At 39.0% G+C, this 19,581-nt stretch overlaps 1 protein-coding gene across 3 annotated transcripts in view; it reads right to left on the reverse strand.

Moving 5' to 3' along the window:
• Positions 1–19,334, reverse strand: part of SEC24B (SEC24 homolog B, COPII component) — a 47,165-nt gene extending 27,831 nt beyond the window's left edge. For 2 of the 3 annotated variants that reach the window (XM_090138819.1, XM_031607637.2), the window contains exons 1-3: positions 18,806–19,334; positions 13,111–13,818; positions 6,897–7,082 (exon numbers count right to left, since the gene is read on the reverse strand). In XM_090138819.1, the coding sequence (XP_089994945.1) occupies positions 6,897–7,082; positions 13,111–13,818; positions 18,806–18,926 (1,015 nt within the window). In that variant the 5' untranslated portion in view covers positions 18,927–19,334. Of the gene's footprint in view, positions 1–1,895; positions 2,001–6,896; positions 7,083–13,110; positions 13,819–18,805 lie in introns of all 3 variants that reach the window. The other variant, XM_031607636.2, reaches the window with a different exon arrangement.
• Positions 19,335–19,581: the final 247 nt, after the last annotated feature.

The raw sequence follows: 19,581 nt of genomic DNA on the forward strand, positions 1-19,581 counted from the left end.
CAGAAAACAATATCAATCAAAACAAGCAGCATACAGACATATTCTAGCTAAACTACGATCTCAGATACTCTGAAGCACAAACAGGGTCTGCCTAACAAAAGAACATAAATTCCCTTCAGAGTATCCCATATACTTTCTGAAGAGCTTACACATAAGGTCTTTCCTTCTTAAGACTGTTGACATTTTTGTAACACATTCTCAGAATAGTCAGGGTACCAATGAGAACAAGAATTAATATACGTCCCACTCTCCACTGGGAACTATGCAGTTTATTACAAAAACAATGAGGTGTGCAGTTCCTTGCAGATCAGAAATACCTTTGGACTCTAGGGCAACTAAAAGCATCTAAAATTTCACCATTTTCCCTCAACAAAGAACACAAGAACTTCCACAAAATTAAATGGCTGCCCTATACTTAAAATAAGCTCCAACAGCTGTTCATTTATTTTAGTACTTTAAGCACCAGACCAGAAAATGCTAGGAAAAAGGGAAAAAAATGTTATAGAATTAAAAAATAATAATAATTATAGACACTATCTAGACAGAAGCGATACTTACAACACGCTTTTAAGATTACCTAGTTATTTACATCAAAATAACTTCAGCTTTCACACAGTTAGCAAGATAGTCAAAGGTCCAAGTATAAAAAAGCTTTGAGAACCTACATAAACAGACAACCAGATGTACAACACACCTGTTTTTTGTAAAACCGCTGGCACAGACTGAGCTAGAAATCTGTTAAGATATACGTCAACCCTTGGTGACAGGGCATAAAACAGGAAACTTGTTAGTTAGGCAACTTATGCTTTGAGTCTGGATGCCCTTGCACTCTTCTGAATTTTGAAAACAATGACAGTTCAAAGACTACAGGCTTTAACAGAAGTACAGATCTTCAGAAATTAGGATGGTAGAGAATAAGAAAATTTAGTATCTAGCAGGGCTTGGGAATAAGTAAAAAAAGGTGGTAAAAGAAGCTTGGGAGTGGGGGCGATTAGGCAAACACACTTTTCTGCAGAAAACTCAGTAGAAAGCCCTGCACAAAAACAACAACAACAACAACAAAAAACCTCTATTCTTCAGAAACCAGAGTTCAAACAGCATCTGCCTCACAACCACCAAAGCAAATTTTTCTTTGAGTTTCCTTGGAAGAAATAATTGCCATTCAAGAAACACAAAACACTGAATATGAAAACCAGACAATTCTGACAAATACAGACAAAATCCTTGCAGCCAAGAGCCTAACACTTCAATCAAGCAGGACAAACTACTTCCTAAAAAACAGTAAATGCATTTAGATTGCCACAAAGCAAGCAGGTTAAAACTGAACCTATGTATCTGAGCTGCAGAGATGTAACAAAAGAGAAAAGAAAGAAAAATGATATAGATTAGTTTACTGGCTTAAAAAACCCGAATTTAAAACTTTCAATATTTACTTTACTACCTTAATTGGAAGGCTTTCCTATACACAGAATGGGTAACCAGGTAAGTGCTGTTTAATATTATAAGTAGTAGCATGCAGTTGCTTTATTTGCAAAACAAACTCTTATCAATGTAGAGTTCAAAATGTTGATATCTTCACTTGGTAATTTAAAACTTACTTCAAATAAAAATACTAAAACTCAGTGAGTCTTCTAAGCTGTGAATATTACCCAATGAGATACATTAAACATCTGATCTTAATATTAAAAGAAACAAACAGAACCTGATGACCACTATCAAACTCCTTTCTGTTTGCAATAGTACTTAATGTTTGGGAAGTTTCTAGTTAACTTGATACATACTGAGTTAAAGTGACTTTCTGTCTTAAATAAAGAAAAATAATTTCAGGGGAGGGAAATATGGAACATAACTTGAATAGGAGGGGAATAAGATACTGGTGTAAAGCTAAAGCCAACCTGCTTCCTCATCCTCCTCATCCTCTTCCTCATCATCTGAACTTGATGACAAGGGAGTTGGTGCAGAGCTAGCTTGGTTATTAACATATCCACCATACTGCATGCCTGTGAAGTGGAAAGCACAAACATAAGAATCAGACAGACAGGAAAGATGAGAAACAAAAGTCACAAATCATTGCAATATAAGTGAGAGGTATTAGCCATTCCAGAGAAAATCCCAACATGCAAACAGTTGAATATACAACCCTATACAATCTAGAGAACCAGACCCACAGTTGATCTATGAACTATGTACAGCAGAAGCAGTTTTTAGTGAATCAGTGAAGTATTAGTAACACAGAAGTTAGCAGAAAGTTTTGCATCTGCGTGTGTAACTTTTATACACATAGACTTTCTGCATTCATGATTAACAGCAGTTTGGCCTTTTATGCCTACATAAAGCAACATCTATACATAAATGTGTTCCTTCCCAGGTAATTTTAAATTATGTTACGAAAGCATTGATACTCAACTTCTACTTGGCACAGTTGCCCTTTAAAGCAGGAGGCATTCACTATCAAAGTGTGAATGCTGTCAGAAATTAATGAAACATACTGCTGTTACAATGTATAAGAACACAAACTTACACTTCAGCAACACCTTCAGAGAAATTTAAACTAGGCAAACCTGAAAACTTAGTGTTATTTTAGAATTAGTGCCTACATTCAAGCTTGTAGACCCATACTTAAAAATTACCATTCACGTTTAAGATCTGATGACAACTCATAGACAACTCCAAACCATACACATATAATACTTAAAACAAATATATGTGAACAATACACAAAACAGCACATGCACATATAACTTTAAAAAGAGTAAAGCACATTGCAGTATTTTATAATTAGTAACATTGTGTATTCATTAAGTCTAAACATTTCTGAGAACTCCTAAATTTCCTTCGCTGTGGGACAGGATTAAGATAGTTTTTGAGATGGGCTTGCAGCCAGAAAGAGACATACTAAGAAGAAACATAATTCCCCCTCCCAGCAATCTGGTTAACCACTATAGCAAGATCTAAACCTTCCAAACTCAGGAGTTTGGGATTTTACTTCCCACAGGAACAGTGTCACCATTACACTAGAGCGTTTTTTTTTTATCTTAACACTATATAGCACTACAAAAGTAGTAAACAATCTGAAACCATCATGGTATTTATTAACCCCAACTCCAAACTAAAACCTACTACATCAACCTTTATTTTAATTAAAATATCAGGTACAAATGCTGCTATTTTCATGCATTTTTTTTTCTTTTCTTTTTTTTTTTTTTTTTCATTCATGTAAGCAGTCTCAAAGCACTGCTTCAATTTCACTAAAGAACAAGAGTCAAGGCAAAGGGCATCTGTGCACAGTGGGTGTACAAAGAAAACAGAGCAAAGGTGTATCACAGCGTTCTTGGGAAGCTGTACCTTCCACAAAGAGTTTGTGCACAAAGTGACTGACATTATTTCTCTTCATTCAGCACGTCACAGTCTTACAACTCCAGTCAAGTTTTTCCTCAATGTAAGTAGGAAACAATGAAGATGACCAAGGTATAATGTTTTAGTCTCTCTGTACTGTTAGCACCACTGCTTCATGTTCCCATCTCCTGTTAAGGCTACCAGATGCACTTGATAATAATACAAAAAAAACCAAAACAACAACAACAAAACTTTCTTTGCCCCAAAAGAGGCTACAGCTGAAGAGACCACGTCTTTCTCTCAGGCCTAGAAGAACTCCTGATGAAGAAGACAGAGCAATTAAATCATGGTGAAGGAGAAAAATCACCTTAAGATCACTGACATGCAAGTAATAAGTAAAAAATCAGAACAGGGATTGGTAACGAGACAAGTTACGAAGTGTAACAGAAACAGAAGTCACAATGAAAGCTCAGCACAGCATGTAAGTGCAAAGACAGATTCCTTACAAATACCACAGACAGAGGAAGATGGGAAGTAGATCTACCTGAAAAGGGCACATCAATGCAAAAATTCCAAGCATGGACAAATGAAAGGAAAGGAATGAATTAGACATTCTACTATGCCCCCTTCGGAATCTTGGGAAAAAAAAACAGTAAATAAACTCGTATTTCTAGGACTGTTCCTTTTCCTGTCACTGGTTCATACATGAAGAGAACACGTGGTTCAGAAAGAATACTGAAGATAAATGAAAATACGTGAATGACAGTAATTTAGTAATGAGAAACTATGAGGTCATTATGAAGTCTGGAGGCAGGGCTGGCTTAACTCTCACCTTATCAGCTCAGAACATTATTTTTGTTGCCAGCAGTACTACAAATTCCTGCCTTTAGGATTCTGCTGCGTTCTACCAGCACAACTGTTCAACGATGCAAACAAATCCATGAACTGATCTAGTTGAAAAATAACTCCATTTAAAAAGTCAATCTCAGATGCAGAAGCCCCTCATTTTGGTTCACAGCCCAGTGGCACAACCAGTAGAGGAGCACATGGGAGAAGGCAACTGAGGGACCAGCACAGGTGGCTGACACAGCAATTCAAGCTTTATCATAACTAATTATTCTGCTTAGAGTCGTCTACAGTAGCCAATAATTTGTTAAAATCTTCCAGTCCTAAAAATTCCTTGCTTAAAAAGGGAAGTGCTAAACTATACTAAGAAATCATCTGTCTATGAAATAAACCAACTATCTAGATATTTTATGTAACATCCACTCACATAATAGAAGACTTTAAAACAAACTGTACGCTTATATAGGTTAAGTTTCATAATAGAGGCCTCACCAAAAATGAAAATGAAATAAGGACATGCAAAAATAGACTATATTTTAAATGTCTTCAGTTGCATAAGCCTCATATTTTCAATGCACATGCTATGAGGATAAGAACACTATAATATTGCAAACAGTAATTTCTACTAAGTGAACTCTCTTCTTTTTCTTAGCTTTGTATTATTTTCAGTTACCTATCAGTTCCTCTCAACAACACAGAACATAAGAGAGTATATAAAAAACATCCAGACAGAATACATTCACACAAAAGTCCATCTCTAGGATGCCATTTTCAAGAAGATTACTTTATCTGCATTACATCTGTATGGACATTTAAGACAAAACTTGAACACATTTTAGGTGTTTTTTTCCCCCCTGTAAGAACCCCCCCCCCCCCGGTTAGAACCAACTAAACAATTACAATATTTAAATGCTACATAAGAATGCCCACACACAGGCTTAAGACACAGGCAAAGAAACAGACTTGAAATAATGCAAATCTTATTTCCAGAACATTCCCATGTAGACAACACTACTCTTAGGATAAAAATCACCCCACTTCATTACTGTATGAGAAACACGTGTGAATTTCTAACAACCCAGAGAAATATTCAGAAGATATGTTCAATTTCTTTGGTAGATTAATTTCTACAAAAGAAGTTATCACACTTAATTGGTGCTAAAAAGGTATTCCAAGAATACATCATGTATTTCTGACTCCTAAAACAGAAACTAATTGAAAAATGTTTAGAAAGTCTTCTAACACTCTGCCATCTACAAGTAGAAATTTACATTTGATGAGAGACAGATAAATTATTGATTACAATAATGTAAATACAATTAGCTCATTGCAGGCACCTGATGACTTAGCTACATATTCCTGTTATATGCACAGCACTGGTTGTGAAGAGTGCTCATCCAGCTACTTACTGCACAAACCTTAACTTACATATATGATTTTGAATTCAGCGCAGAGTTCAGCAGTGACCACAGTGATCTGCATTTAATTCCACATGCACATGTGGTACATTATTTAGAAATCACTGCAGAAAACGTATATATATATATAGTGACAATGTGCTATATATACATAATGCAAGCAAAATTAAACAACCAAGTCCTTTTTCTCATCTGCAACAGGGTTATGCTGTTTCTTTAGAAGTTAAGCAGTGTTTTTTTTTCCTTGCAAACACAGCTGCAGTAAAACTAAATTCTACCCAGTACCCAAGCAATCTATAGAACTGTGCAAGAATCAAGCACAGCTCTGAATTATTTTCCTTAAAACAGTACACTGTACATAGCACTTGGTAGCAATGAATAATTATCTTTGTGAACTGATTCCATCTTTTTCACAGAAATTATTTCTTTAGGTCCCTTACTCCTTAGGAAAAAAGGAAGAAATGGAAGAGAAGGAGAAGTTTAGACATGGATGTCAGAGTACTCTGAAAGCTAAAAATGAAAAGCACGCTGTGATTGCCGAACACTACAATTTTGAGAATTATTTTGAAGGCTAGCGATATCGCCTTGTTCTGAATAAAACCGGCGTCTACTCCCACTCTGCACGAGTTATTCTTCCATAAGGATTTAAAATTCTGAAATTACCAGAAGAAAATATAGCAAGAAAGAAAACACTGCAACAAATTAGATTAAGAACACTAAGAACAGAGATAGTAAACAGCCTAAAAGGCAACTCAAAACATCATGGCTGCATTAGCAAGGCAGAAGGCTGAAGACCCACTCTTTATCAAGATGTCACCAACATGAGAATAGGAAGAAGCTTACTTAAGGGCCTCTCTGTTTTCCCATGGAACTCCTGCAATAGCTTTCCACAGGAGGTTGGAGCTTGCAGCTAGGCATTATGAAAACAACTCCACTGTTGCTAGTTTATATCTGATTTTGCAACAGATTGATTACAAAAGATACTTTTAAGCCCTTCTTCTAAGATATCAGCACTGCAAACAACTTTTTAATGGAACTAAGTGAAGTGCGTTGAAATGAAGAGACATGCAAGTGACAATAAGGCAGGCAAAGCCAGTGATACTATATAACCAGAGGAAATCAAAAAAGTAAAAAACAAACAGAACCAGAGTGTCACAAACACTAAAGCAGCTCAACAAGATAGGAGAAGTCCTCTAGTGAGACAAATGAAGAAGAGCAATAAAGCTTCCAGCATTCGCATCCGCGCATGGATCAGGATAGAGGTCTGTATTATAATTTCCCACTCCTTTTTAGTACCTTCCTGAAGGGCTGAGTCGGGTGACTGCGTAATGGAGGGTGAGGACCGTGGCTGTGAAGAAAGGCCTGGAGCCGGCGTCCTCACTGAGGAGATCAGAGCAGAGGAAGCAGGTGCCCCAACCCCAGGCTTGGAAAGCTGAACGCTCTGGCTCACAGAGTGCACGGGCTGCGAAGAATCAATGCCACCTGAAAACAGCAGGAGAAAGCAGGAACACTTTTGGGTTTTTTTGTAATTACACAAGCAAACACACAATACAAGCAATTATATTTAATGTTCATTTCACAACCACAGAAACAACAAAGTACTTAGCAGAAATGCCTTCACACAAGTATTTATGAGAAAGATGGTCATCATTTTTTAATATGAAAGGTTTGTAATGTAAAAAACTCCATTAAAATAACAGACTGCTCTGACAAACAACAGCAAAAATGTTAGGTAGTGCAACCAAGGTTAAACAGAAGCTAAATGAATGCATTTATATTCCATTTCTCAAACACTATGCTTTCAGGGGTTCCTCCTCCTAGGTAAGAGGAATGTAGGGCTGTCTCCCCACCCATATCCCTCTCACAAGGAGGAAACTTGCAAGTCATCTGTGTGTAACCAGGATCCTGCCTCTCACAGGTTCCAGATATTGTGCAATTTGTTACCCAACTACAAAACCCATTTCTAAGCAATCTGCTTCAATCAGCCCCGAGTACTCCACAGAACTTCTGATGTGTTTTAAACATCTGGACTAGATATAATCCGCTTTAAAAAAAAATCAGATTAATGCTTTGAAAGATTTAACAGTCCAGTTGAAATTCCTATCAGATAAGGACTATATAAGTTCAATCAAGTTTGTGCTAAACAGAATCACTCTTTGTTTATAAATTGGCAAAAACATTGTATTATCATTCGTTTTAAAAACAATTACTTGTTAAAAACTTCTGACAGACCAAACTGTTTAAAATGTGAATAAGAAAAAAAAGATTTGACCCCAACTCAATGACTCAGCATACCAACACAGAAATTAAGCACAAACAAAATTCAAATGCTTACATTTTCAGAGTACTAATTTGAAGTACAGAATTCAGTGAACGATGCATATGTAATTTTAGCTTTGCTTCCCCTGCACAAATAACAATGCAGTACATACAACCTTGGACTTTTTCCTCAATAAAAGAGCTAATGTTTGACAGGACTTTATGCAGAAGGTTGACATGTCCTGCCTCCTCTGGAGGAGCAAATGAGGTTTAAAATGACCCTCTTGTTTTTCTTACTCATCTTCAAAATTGGCAGCATACTTTTTCCCATTTTAATAGCACTTCTATTTATAATGCAGTTTTTAAATACAGTGTGCAGTACATATAGTATTTTGCAATAATTACCAAAATCTAGATTAAAATATTTTTCTCCAAAGTACACACACACACAGCATTTTCTATTGAAACGTACTTGCTGTAACCTGCATTTTCCGCACAATGCCTCACGGACTCCTCTAGGAAGCACCAGCATCTTCCAGCAGAAATGATGCCCTGGTAGCTACAGAGCTTCCTCAAGCAAGATAAATGAGATGACCTGGGAGGATCTGTGATGGTAGCATACGTACCTTCCTTTAGCAGCAAGAGTTCTGCATGGCATTTTGGTACTTTCCACGCTTCAAGTCAATAAAGCAATGCTCACGGTTCCAAGCACTACCATAAAACACTCAACGTGTTAACAGTGCCACATGCTTTAAGTCAAAACTGGTTTACACTTGAACTAGCTGAAGATTCAATACTCCCCTGCCAGATACTAGAGTCTTATTTTCAACCACAGGCTATCCAAAAATCTCATCCAAAATGATGTAGATCCTTATCCGAATAGGATTCATCTCTCATTAAAGTAAGAGAATGCTTTCAAACTTGCAGCAAAAAATAATTTTTGCTCTTTTTATGGATTTTTTATTTTCTCTTTTTACAGAAGTTGTGAAATTACACATTAAACTTTATTTGGTGACGGGAAAGCTTTGGGAAGCCACGTGTAAAAGTGAGCAAACTTCATCTGTAAAAATATGTTGATAATTCATCATGAGACAACCAGCGGTTGTGGTAATTTTCTACCAATATTTTCTTTTTCTTGACTAGTTGCCAGACTGTGTCTTGCAACACCAGCACCGATCAGTTCAGGGTGGCGTGCTACATTTCAGAGACAAAGCTGGACTGATCACCCACTTTAAAGTTTCCTATTAGTTTTTCCAGGACAATGCTGGTTAGCCCATACAACGCTCCCACCGAGGAAGACCTTCACTATGCTGCAACAAATACAAAACCCCATCTCAGTGACACAACGTTCTCTGTACTTTCCCCTCCCCTATAAACCTTTATTTATGCGTGCTAACGTTTCATTCATGCCTTTCAATCACAAGGATACCCTGCACTAAAAATTACCAAATGATTCTGAAACCAAATCCTTGGTTACAAAAGCCTTGCACCAACAGAGACGTACAGTTGAAGGATATGCTAAAGAAACAATCTTTGGAAACGTACAAATTGGAGGTAAACTGTCATTTTTCCTATACACTATCACCAGAAGTTTTTATTTCTAACTTGAGACCTAAAGTAACAGTTGAAAAAGTTTACCACAGTAGTACCATCAAGTTTTCAGAAGAGATTAGAGATCCATCTGTTCTGAGTTGCTATAGCCATGATCTTCATTGTTTCAACCCCCAACTTAGCATTTAATTTCTATGGAGAGATTTACCATCTCCTTGTAGCATCCTATCTCCACAACTTTCCAAGTCTCCTGTAATATATATAGAATTATAACATTCCTACAGAAGTGAGGCAGCAAGGACTTTAGATCCCTATCTGATATATGGAGAAAGACATGTATGAGGCCAAGAAATTCAAGTGTCTTCAGGTCAAGCTGCCTGCCTATGATTACAGCACATCAGACAAGATCCATAACGCAAAGAAACTCATCCCAAACACCCTCTGGAGTTTTCCCCTCATTGATGGGAGGAGACTCCAATAAAACGTGGGCATCCTGACTGGCAAAACACTCAGATCCACACTGCCTGGAAAGTACCAAGACAATCAGAATTTCAACTGAGATAAGCTGAAAAACAGTAAAGAAAGCTTCTGACCTAGAAAGAAAAAAACCCTGAGCAATACAGTGTGTTATTTATATAGGACAGCACTGATCTAGACAGATTTATAGTGATAATATTCTGCAGAAATACAGAATTGAAAACTGCAATGACAAAAAGGCTTCTTGGTTCTCCAACTAGCAATGGAGAGGGTAATCAAAATTTATTTACATGAACAGTCATAAAAAAGCACTTGGGAATTTCAGTGGATTTTAAGCAATTTTGCACAGAAGAGACTGAAACTGTTTTCTGTCACTGTTTTCTTCCTGAATATTTCATCCTCCCTGCTGTTCTCTGGAAAATTTCTTTTTATGAACAGTTCATCATTTCCTTAGATTGCTAGCATGTTGTACTCTTTCCAAAGATGTACAAAAACTGGCAAGTCATTTTCAAGTTTCAACATTTTTTTATTTTTAAGTCAGCCAACACTTTGAATTCTCTATTTAAAAGTACTTCATCTGACTACAATAAAACTGCGCAGAGAAATTCAGAAAGCATTTCAGTGCCCCCAAAAGCAACTCAATTATGCCAAGACCAAACAAGAGTTTGGCATCTGTCATTAACCTGGCAACCTATCAGTGCTTTCAATGCATTTTAAGCCAAAGATATTGAATTTTATACTTTAAAAACAACAAACAAAAAAAACAGCAAACCAACAAAAAAAGCAACATTGCAACTTCATTAATGATATCATTCTGTAAAATTAAATGAGAGGCTAGAAGTCCTAGTTGGGTGGTCGGAATTACATCTGTATCTAATGGAATTAGATGTGACAACTCAATCTGATGAAACACCTACAGCTACCTATAATGTTCTCAAATACTTGCATCAATACCACAGGAAGAATGGGACCATGTTAATTCAGGCTTGACTTTTTAAATTACTGTGAAACCGCACCAAAACTGCTATTCAAACAGTATTTCGTGCCAATGTCGCCAGTAATCCAGATTGCTTTCCCCTCAGTCTGCTACTGGCTGCTACCTTAATTTGCTTTCTCCCGGTCAGCAAACAGAATCACTTCTGTGTTGAGTTTCAACCCCAAAAATGGTTCAGACTGAAAAGAAGTTACGCTCCAAGTAAATCTCAACAGAGTTCACTGTGAAGAGAGCTCTTTAAAATTTAAGCTTCATATTGCTACTAGTTCTTTGAGGACGCGTCATATGTCAAGCTTAAAGAGGGTAGATTTAGGTTGGATATAAGGAAAAAGTCTTTTACAGCAAGGGTGCTGAGGCACTGGAACAGGCTGCCCAGAGATGCAGTTGATGCCCTGTCCCTGGAGACTTTCAAGGCAAGGCTGGATCAGGCCCTAGGCAACCTGATTCAGCTGTGTATGTCCCTGCTCATTGCAGAGGAGTTAGACTACATGACCTTTAAAGGCCCCTCCAACTCTAGGGATTCTGTGATTCTATAATCTCAGTCACTCCCTTAAAGCTCATTGAACGGCTCAGAAAGAAAGCTATCCATGCCTCATAATGTTCTTTACAGTCTGGCCAGCTTCACTGTCTCACCCATAATACAGTCCTTCTTTACAAAAATAGCTATGAACTAATAACAGAAAAGGAAGTCAAATTAATATGCATTTAAACAAAAGACTTCCGTAAATTAAACTGTAAAGTCTGAACACACAACAGATAGTTTTCAAAAGACTACTGCAAATCTCACTATTCTGGAAGGATAGTGAACAAATAATAAATAATTTTAATACAACTACTGCAGTATCCTTTGAAGGATACCCGAATTCCATGAAGTTCAGCTATTGGTTCTATATTGAAGATAATTCAATTTTCAGATGTACTTTTAAACCTTTAGTCCTTGAAATAATTCTTTCTATGCTTAGCCTTTAAACACCATTATTTTCAGTGGCTTTGTAAAGCCCTCCCCCTTCCTCTTTTTTTTTTTTTTTTTTGGAACAGTGTTTTGTTTTGGCTTTGAAATACTAAGTAAACATGCACAGAGTACCATACAGAGGCAGAACTCACATTTCCCAAAACTGAGCTGAAAGATACCACTCATAGTTTGGAAACAAAACAAAACAACATTCTAAAAACTAAAGTCAACCCTGACACGTACTGGATGAACTTGATTTAAGCTAAGCTGGTGCTTCTACTCAAAGCTTTACCATCATCAAAACCATGTTCCTTGGTCTTAGAAAGCCTCAGCTACAAGCAACTCCAAAACCAATTTTGATGCTTAACTATAATCTGAAATATCTGGCATAAGGAAGGAAACATTCTACAGCTCACTGATACCCATCTCATCAGAAAACTACTAGTCTTCCACAGCTTACAAGTCAGAACTGTATCAAGTCAGAACATTCCCAGTATAGAAGGACAATCAGAATTTTCTTCCACACACTACGTAGTTAATACAGATACAGAAGGAGAACAAAATGTTTCATTATGTAGGCCCTCCTCACGCACATCCAATTCCTTCCACTCTTCCTACCCTACGAACTTGCAGTCTCCTTTCTCATGAAGCAGCAGAAGCTAAAGCTACTAGCAAGGACTGAGCGTACTTGCCTTCAACTGGCACTCTCCATACTTCATTCTCTACTGCTACAACAGTGCTAAAATAACATTGTTGTTTATTAAAAATAATAATAATAATAAATCAGCTACAACCACCTAAATAGCTGTCACATGCTTCTGGAAAACAAACTAATTGGCCCCAAACCCATTTAGGTTTGTGAACTGTCTGAAGAAAGAGTGTGCATATGTGTTCATTTAGGTAAAAGATGAAGAACAAGCTTAAGTCAAAACATCAAAAAAAAACTCTAGTCATCAAATGAAAAAAGTATATTGGCAATTAAGAAATTGCATCCTCCTTCTAAACAGCAAGAAAGAATTCCCTTCTAAGTTTCCTAAAAATTAAACAACAAATAACCTTTGAACTCCCACAGTAGTGTCTTTTTCTGTATCTCTCAATAGAAGTGTGTCAGTGGCAGCATTAGCTGCTATTGCGAGGATCGTGGTAACCAAATGAGAAAAGCTTCCAGAATCGGTAAGGATAGAATTCAAAATTATAATATAGAATTTCACAGAATGATCAGAAATCAAATGGGATTTCTGATGTTTCCCACGAGCATCCTTTAAATAACACCGTACCTCTGTTTACTTGGTTGTTTACTTTAGCAACGGATCCAGTGAGATTCTTGCCGAGGTTGTCCTGAAAGGACTGAGCAGATGAAATAGTTGATAATGTAGAGTTATATCCCACAGGAACATGCTGTTGAAGTGAATGAGGTACTGATGTACTCTGGCTGGAAAATGTGTTTGTCTCTTTGAACTGTCCGGCTGCAGGAAGGCTCTGAGAGGTAAATGCCTGCCCATACATGCTGCTAGCAGCTGCAGGAGGATAGGAAACATTAGGATACACGGCACTAGAAACCACGGGCATGGCGTAATGATCAGAATTAAGGGGAAATCCCTGAGATGCAACTGAAGAGCTGACTGAAGTGTTGTAGTGATCACCAAATGCAGAATATGACTGCTGTGCACTTGTATGCAAGTAGGATCCAGATGGTATTGCTCCTTGAACGGGTCCTTCAGTCAACCCCACTGTACGGGGAGGAGTTTTGTTGTAGAACTGCTGTGATTCCCGTGTATTCAACACATTGGTTCCCACAAGTGGCGTCATAACATTTTGTGCTGGTGCTGAATAGTAAGGAGATTGGTAACTGGCTCTATATTGATTATCCAAAGGTGATGAAACAGCTTTATTGGGCACTTGGGAATAGTGTCCTGAGGGTGCACTGTAGTTCGGAGGATGTGAGCCATAGCCAGCAGGGAACTGCATTTGACTCTGCACGGGACCTGAAATGAAGAGAAAGCATCTCATGTATTAAAGGTGCATCTGCTAACAGTGTTAATGTACTCTGTACTTTTTGTAGCTAAAAAGCAATTCGTTTCGTCTTGTTTTCTCTCCGTACGTTTAAGATAATGTCCATCAGCAGAACAAAATGAATGAACCAAGTACAATGCATGTAAAATACCACATCTAAAATCATTTGCATACACAGAGAAGTACCAGAAAAACAGATCTCTTCCATTATATAAAAAAAATATGTTTCCACTTCAAGATCCCGAGGCATCACATTTGCATTTTGATCGTTTTAAGAAAATATTTAAGTAAATAATGAGCAACAGCAAGCGCTAAACCAGTATTTCAGTATCTGAATACAACAATATGCCTTCAAGAAACTGACTATGGAAAACAAAAAGCTGCAGCCAAATGTAAATACTAATATATAAAAAACATGGCTATTTGTCTCAATAAATCCCCTACATGGTGATCAAGATAAAGTGCTTCAGAGCAGTTACGTTTTTCCTTAATACATTTTTTTGTATTTACAGAAACCATCATTTTTATGAAAACACAGATTAGCCGACGAGGCACTTCTGTTTACTGCCTGATACTTATATCAGGTGGAGGAGGTGTTGATATCAGAGAGTTTCAGCTGTCCCAGCAAACAGCTCTGCAGCATTAGAGGTTAACTGCATACCAATCCAGCAAGAGTACATGCTGACACACCAAATATCAAGCAGCTCCAAATTTTATTTACATATTATTCAAATTGATCAATGGTAAATATCAAAGGCTCTCTTGGTTTCTTTTCCCAAGCCCTAACTTCTGTTTTCTAGTGAACCATGCCAGCATTTCCCTGGATTATTTCCTTTCTTAAAATCGCCATGCCCTGCTGCTTACGTCACACTGCATGATGTTATTTCCCAGTATTTGGTGAACTGTGACATGCAGCGTGATACTGTGCCATTCAACAGCAGAGAAGAGATCAGAAATTCATCTTTTTGCCTCCTTATTTTCACTATGTCAACATGCAAGTATTACTTCTCTCATAATTCTCTCATGCTTCTCTCGAAGAATGAAGTTTTGAAGTCACCGCAGTCAAAGTAACATCCAGGTGTTTTCTGACTAAGTTGCAGGGCAACTGTAATAATGACTTGTTAATAGAATCCTGTAAGCAAGGAACATAACACCCAAAAGTACTTTCTGATCAAATGAGAAATGCCTTTTCATAAGTGACAATCCGAAACTCTGAGCAGAAGCAGCTAACAAACAACAGTAATGTAAAAGTGCTGGGTAAAGAAACAGGAAGGCCCTAGGGGAGAAAGCACTGGAGCTTTAAATACACAACAAAAAGACAAACAATTCTGAAGAGTGTGTAATTGCATGCTTCTGATTCACTGTTATCACGAAGTGGAAGCTACCTTACAATGTTCTGTAGTTTATCCTCCTTTAGAGAGAATGATTTTCCAGTTAGTAACCCACTGGCAACTACAGACTACGCTTACATGAACTTGAACAGCAAAGTAAACTCAAAAATACACAACTAATTTACATGAAGGCTTACTGCTTTCAGCAGGTATGCCACTAAAGATGGCAAGGAAAGCTGTTCTAGAAGCACATTCTGTGCATTTGTTTTACTGTGTTGTGGTATGCTGAATAAACCAACTGAGCAAGTATAATTTAGAAACTGGTTTAGGAGCACCTCACTTTAAATAAACATATATCAAATCATCTTGTAAAGCCTGGCAGTCTCTAGCTCTAGTTTAACAAAACGCAGATTTGATTGAATTACCAGTACAAAATACCAGTTTCCACATCACAGAATGCCCAAATCATCTTTATTCACGAAGATGTAAACAGAAACAGCTACTACAAGTACAAAATGACACAAGAGCACACAGGAAAATCCCACAGAGTCGAGAAAGACACATTTATGATCCTTTGGATTTCAAAACCCTTAGCCTCTGAAAGTATGTTGTTATTTTAAGATTATCCCCATCATCTGAAATGAGCTATATATTCATTTGATCATAAAGAACATGAATAGAATGTAACTTGCAGCGCAATTAGTAGCTGAAGCTTTTAATGATGACTAGATAATTGAGCCACTTTCAACACGGGAAATCTGGGTATATTTTTGGTGTCATTTTGAAATCTGGATAATTGCACGTCCTTGTTCTGCTGCTTCAGGCAATGCACCTTCCTTCCCGAACACCTGACAACTCCCTTTCCAAAATTCTGTATGAGGAGGTGAAAGCCTTACCTGCACACTGCAAGCATACAGCTAACATGCCACTTCTGTAACAGCAAGCAGGGAAACTCTCCTGCCATAGACAAATCTGTACCTCATAATGTTGTAACATGTAAGCACATGTGCATTAACAACTGGATGCCAAAAGCCTTAGCACTTTTTGAGAGAAAAAAGTGTTGCCATATGAGAAACAAAAAACTGTCCCAGCTATACTAACACCAACAGCCATGTAATTAGTAAAATTAGCTTGCTTTTCTAGTGTTGTTTGCTTGTATTTCATACATACATTTTCTTACCTGGATAATTCAGCTTTCTGCCAAGCACGTGTAATCTACAGACTCTGAACACAAGCTGCCTTTCTAGCCAAGTTTCCTGCAACTTTTAGCATCTCTTTACGCACCCGCAGAGGGCAGGCAGCACAGCTCCCTCGGGTGTCTCTTACAGGAGGGACAAGGGGCAGCACTGCCCTGCCTAGTTCAGCTCTGCATGTCCTTCACTGCCAGCACACCACCCAGCACAGTGAGACCTGCTGGGCTCTCACAGCAGCTCAGTGATGGAATTCATCAGCTTCCCATTTCCACAACAAATACAGGTATTTCATACCTTTATCCCCTTCTTCTAATAGAACTGTAACTACCCAAAAGACCTAAACAGGGATGCAAAACAATGCTAAACGACCTGATAATTAAAATGATAATCCCAAAATGCTAGCAGAGATACCAACTGTAATTTTGTTTTTTTGGTTGTTTTTTTTTTGTTTGTTTTTTTTTTTAACCAACTACTTGCAGATAATATTAAACATCTTCTAGAGAAGCAAGGAAATTCAGCATAGCCATCCTCTCAGCATTAGAAATGTCAATACATTAAGCTGTTAACAATGGTTATTGGAAAAAATACACTGTTTTTAACAAGCAATACATTGAGCTGACATTCAGAGTCATTCTCCTGTTGCATATAAAGCCACCTGCAGAACTACTATAGTAATTTTGAGCCTGCAACACTTCATTCAGAAGAACTGTATCTTAAAGCCCTGATGGAAGAACAAGAGGCCAAGCAAGATCCTCTTTCTTTTTTAAACACTGAATTTAAGGATAGAACCAAATTGAGAACACTGAGAAGAAAAAAAATAATAATAAAGTATGAGGTTGGTTTTTTTTTTTTTTTCATTTTTAACCTGAAGTTCTGCTAAAATCCATGTCCCCAAAGGTCTCAAATGAATGTGGTTACTAGATTGGGCAAATCCTATTAAAGACAAAGTGGATCATCCGTTTTGCTATCGCTGTCCGTGCAGTGAGCTTCTTTCTGCAAAAGAAATCAACCCTGCTTTCATCAGTTGCAAGTAATTTCGAAAGCTTAACCTGAAAAAATCCAGGTGTTATGAAATTAAAACACAAAGAGCACTTCAAAAATCTGCAAGGACACACAACAGCATGTTTTACAGCCAATATAGAACTAAGCACATTCACTGAAGTAATTTACATTTAACTGATGTAACATCAAATGCCAAAATAATCTTTGTGAAATTTAGTTTCTATTTGATAGAATGGAAAGTTCTAGTACAGTCTTTTTTTGTTACTATTCTCCCTCACTATTCCTTCTATTACAGTTATAAAAAGTAGCTTCAAGTCTTGTGTTACATTATGTAACTTCAGAAAAGTAGTACTTAAAAGACTCACAGACTAATTTAGGAATTTTAGGCTGCTGGTGCTAAAATACACGAAGTGACAAATTCAGAGGTCTGGCCTACAAATATATATCATGGAGCAACACCTCAATATGGAAGCCAAAGGTAACAGGAGTAGTTAGCAAGTTACACAACAAAGATGAAACAATTACTGAATAATATAAACTTCTCAGAATTAAAAAAGCAAAAACATTTCTTTGACTGACAGAAGATGACTACAACGTGGAACTAATTAATCAAAATAATAAGCACTACTGAGAATTATTTAAAATTGCTGTTTCATTTGGACAAAAAAACAAGAATGGTTGGTTTCTGTTTGTTTCTGAGAAACACTTTAGCTCACTGCTGATGGGGTATCCGAGTCCTCACAACGTTGTGCTTTTATTAAAAGCCATTTAGGATGGAGTTTTCTACATAATTTTTCCTACATAATTTCGACAAGTCTCAGCGTTACAATATTAAAGGTCGGCAGATACATCTGTAGCAGCGGTTTCTCCCTAAAGGGCGCAATTTAACTACCTTCCTCATCACACTGCCTTCTGCTTGTCTGCCAAGTTACTCAAAGCCTACTTGAGAAACCTATCACCCAGCCACCCTTCGCACACGAGGCACATTCACAAGCGAAAATTTTGTAGGTCGTTACCCCACGCGCTAGCTTGTGCAGAACAAAGCCTGCACACACACACACCAAAGAAAAAAAAAGCCGGATTATGGCATAAGTGACTTAAAAAATTTAAAAAAAAAAAAAAAATCGCCACGAACTCAAACACATTTAACCACGAGAGGAGCAGAAGAAACGCACGCCCTCCCCATCGCAGCTCCACGACTCCCCGAGCCCAGCAGACTCCGCGTTTCCTCCCGAGTTCGCCCCGCGTTCCGGCCCCAGCCCGAAAAGGACGCGCTCGGCCCGGCCCGGCCCGGCCCCGCCCGACTGCAGGCCCCGACGAGCGGCCCGCCGGAGCCGCCGGAGCCCCCGCGGCCCGCCCGGCCCCGTCCCGAGCACCGCAGCCCCGCGGGCCCCTCCCCGCCCGCCGCGCTAGGCCCCGTGCAGGCCGCTCACCGTTCTGGCAGCGCGGCGCAGCGCCCTGAGGGGCCGCGGCCTCCCGAGAGCCAACGGGCCCGCCCGGGTAAGCGGCGACGGCACCGGCGGGCCGCGGCGGCAGCCCGGTGGGCGCAGACATGGCTTCTGGCGGCGCTTCCTCGCTCCGAGCCGCCGCTCCTCCGCTCCCACCGCCGCCGGGGGACACCAGCGGACACCCCAGGCCCGAGCGCCGCTCCCGGCCGGTCACGCCTCCGCCCACAGCGCTCCCTGGCGGGGCCTCCGCGATCCCGCCTGGCGCCGGTGTGCTGACAGATCGGCCCCGGCGAGGCAAAACTCCCGCACAAGCTACTGACTCTGTATTTTAACTGAAAGCGTCGGTGAGCCTGTCCCGCTCGCTGCTGCCAAACGAGCTCCATCCACTTCCGCACTCCCCACATTCGGTGGTACGGTGAGCCGCCTGCCTCTGCCACAGCTGCTACTCAGACTCCTGTGTTTGGGCTGCAGAGGGGTCTGTCCATCCTGCTGATTACAGCAGCCATCCTAAAGATTGAGGCCACCAGCCTTGAGTCACCTTTGTTACAAGTGCTCGGCAACTCCACCCCCGCGTGTGCCGTTTTTCCTACTAGTTATTATCCATGTTTGCCCTTAAATAGATAATTGCTTCACCACTAAGCTAAGCTTATTATCCAGATCAGTTACTTGTTCAAGTCACAGAATCAGAGAACAGTTTAAGTCTGAAGGTACCTTTAGGACCACCCAGTCCCACGCTCCTGCCCTGGGCTGGTTGCCCTCCA

Source organism: Phasianus colchicus, chromosome 4 (assembly GCF_987193195.1).
Source record: "Phasianus colchicus chromosome 4, bPhaCol1.hap1.1, whole genome shotgun sequence".
NCBI lineage: Eukaryota > Metazoa > Chordata > Aves > Galliformes > Phasianidae > Phasianus > Phasianus colchicus.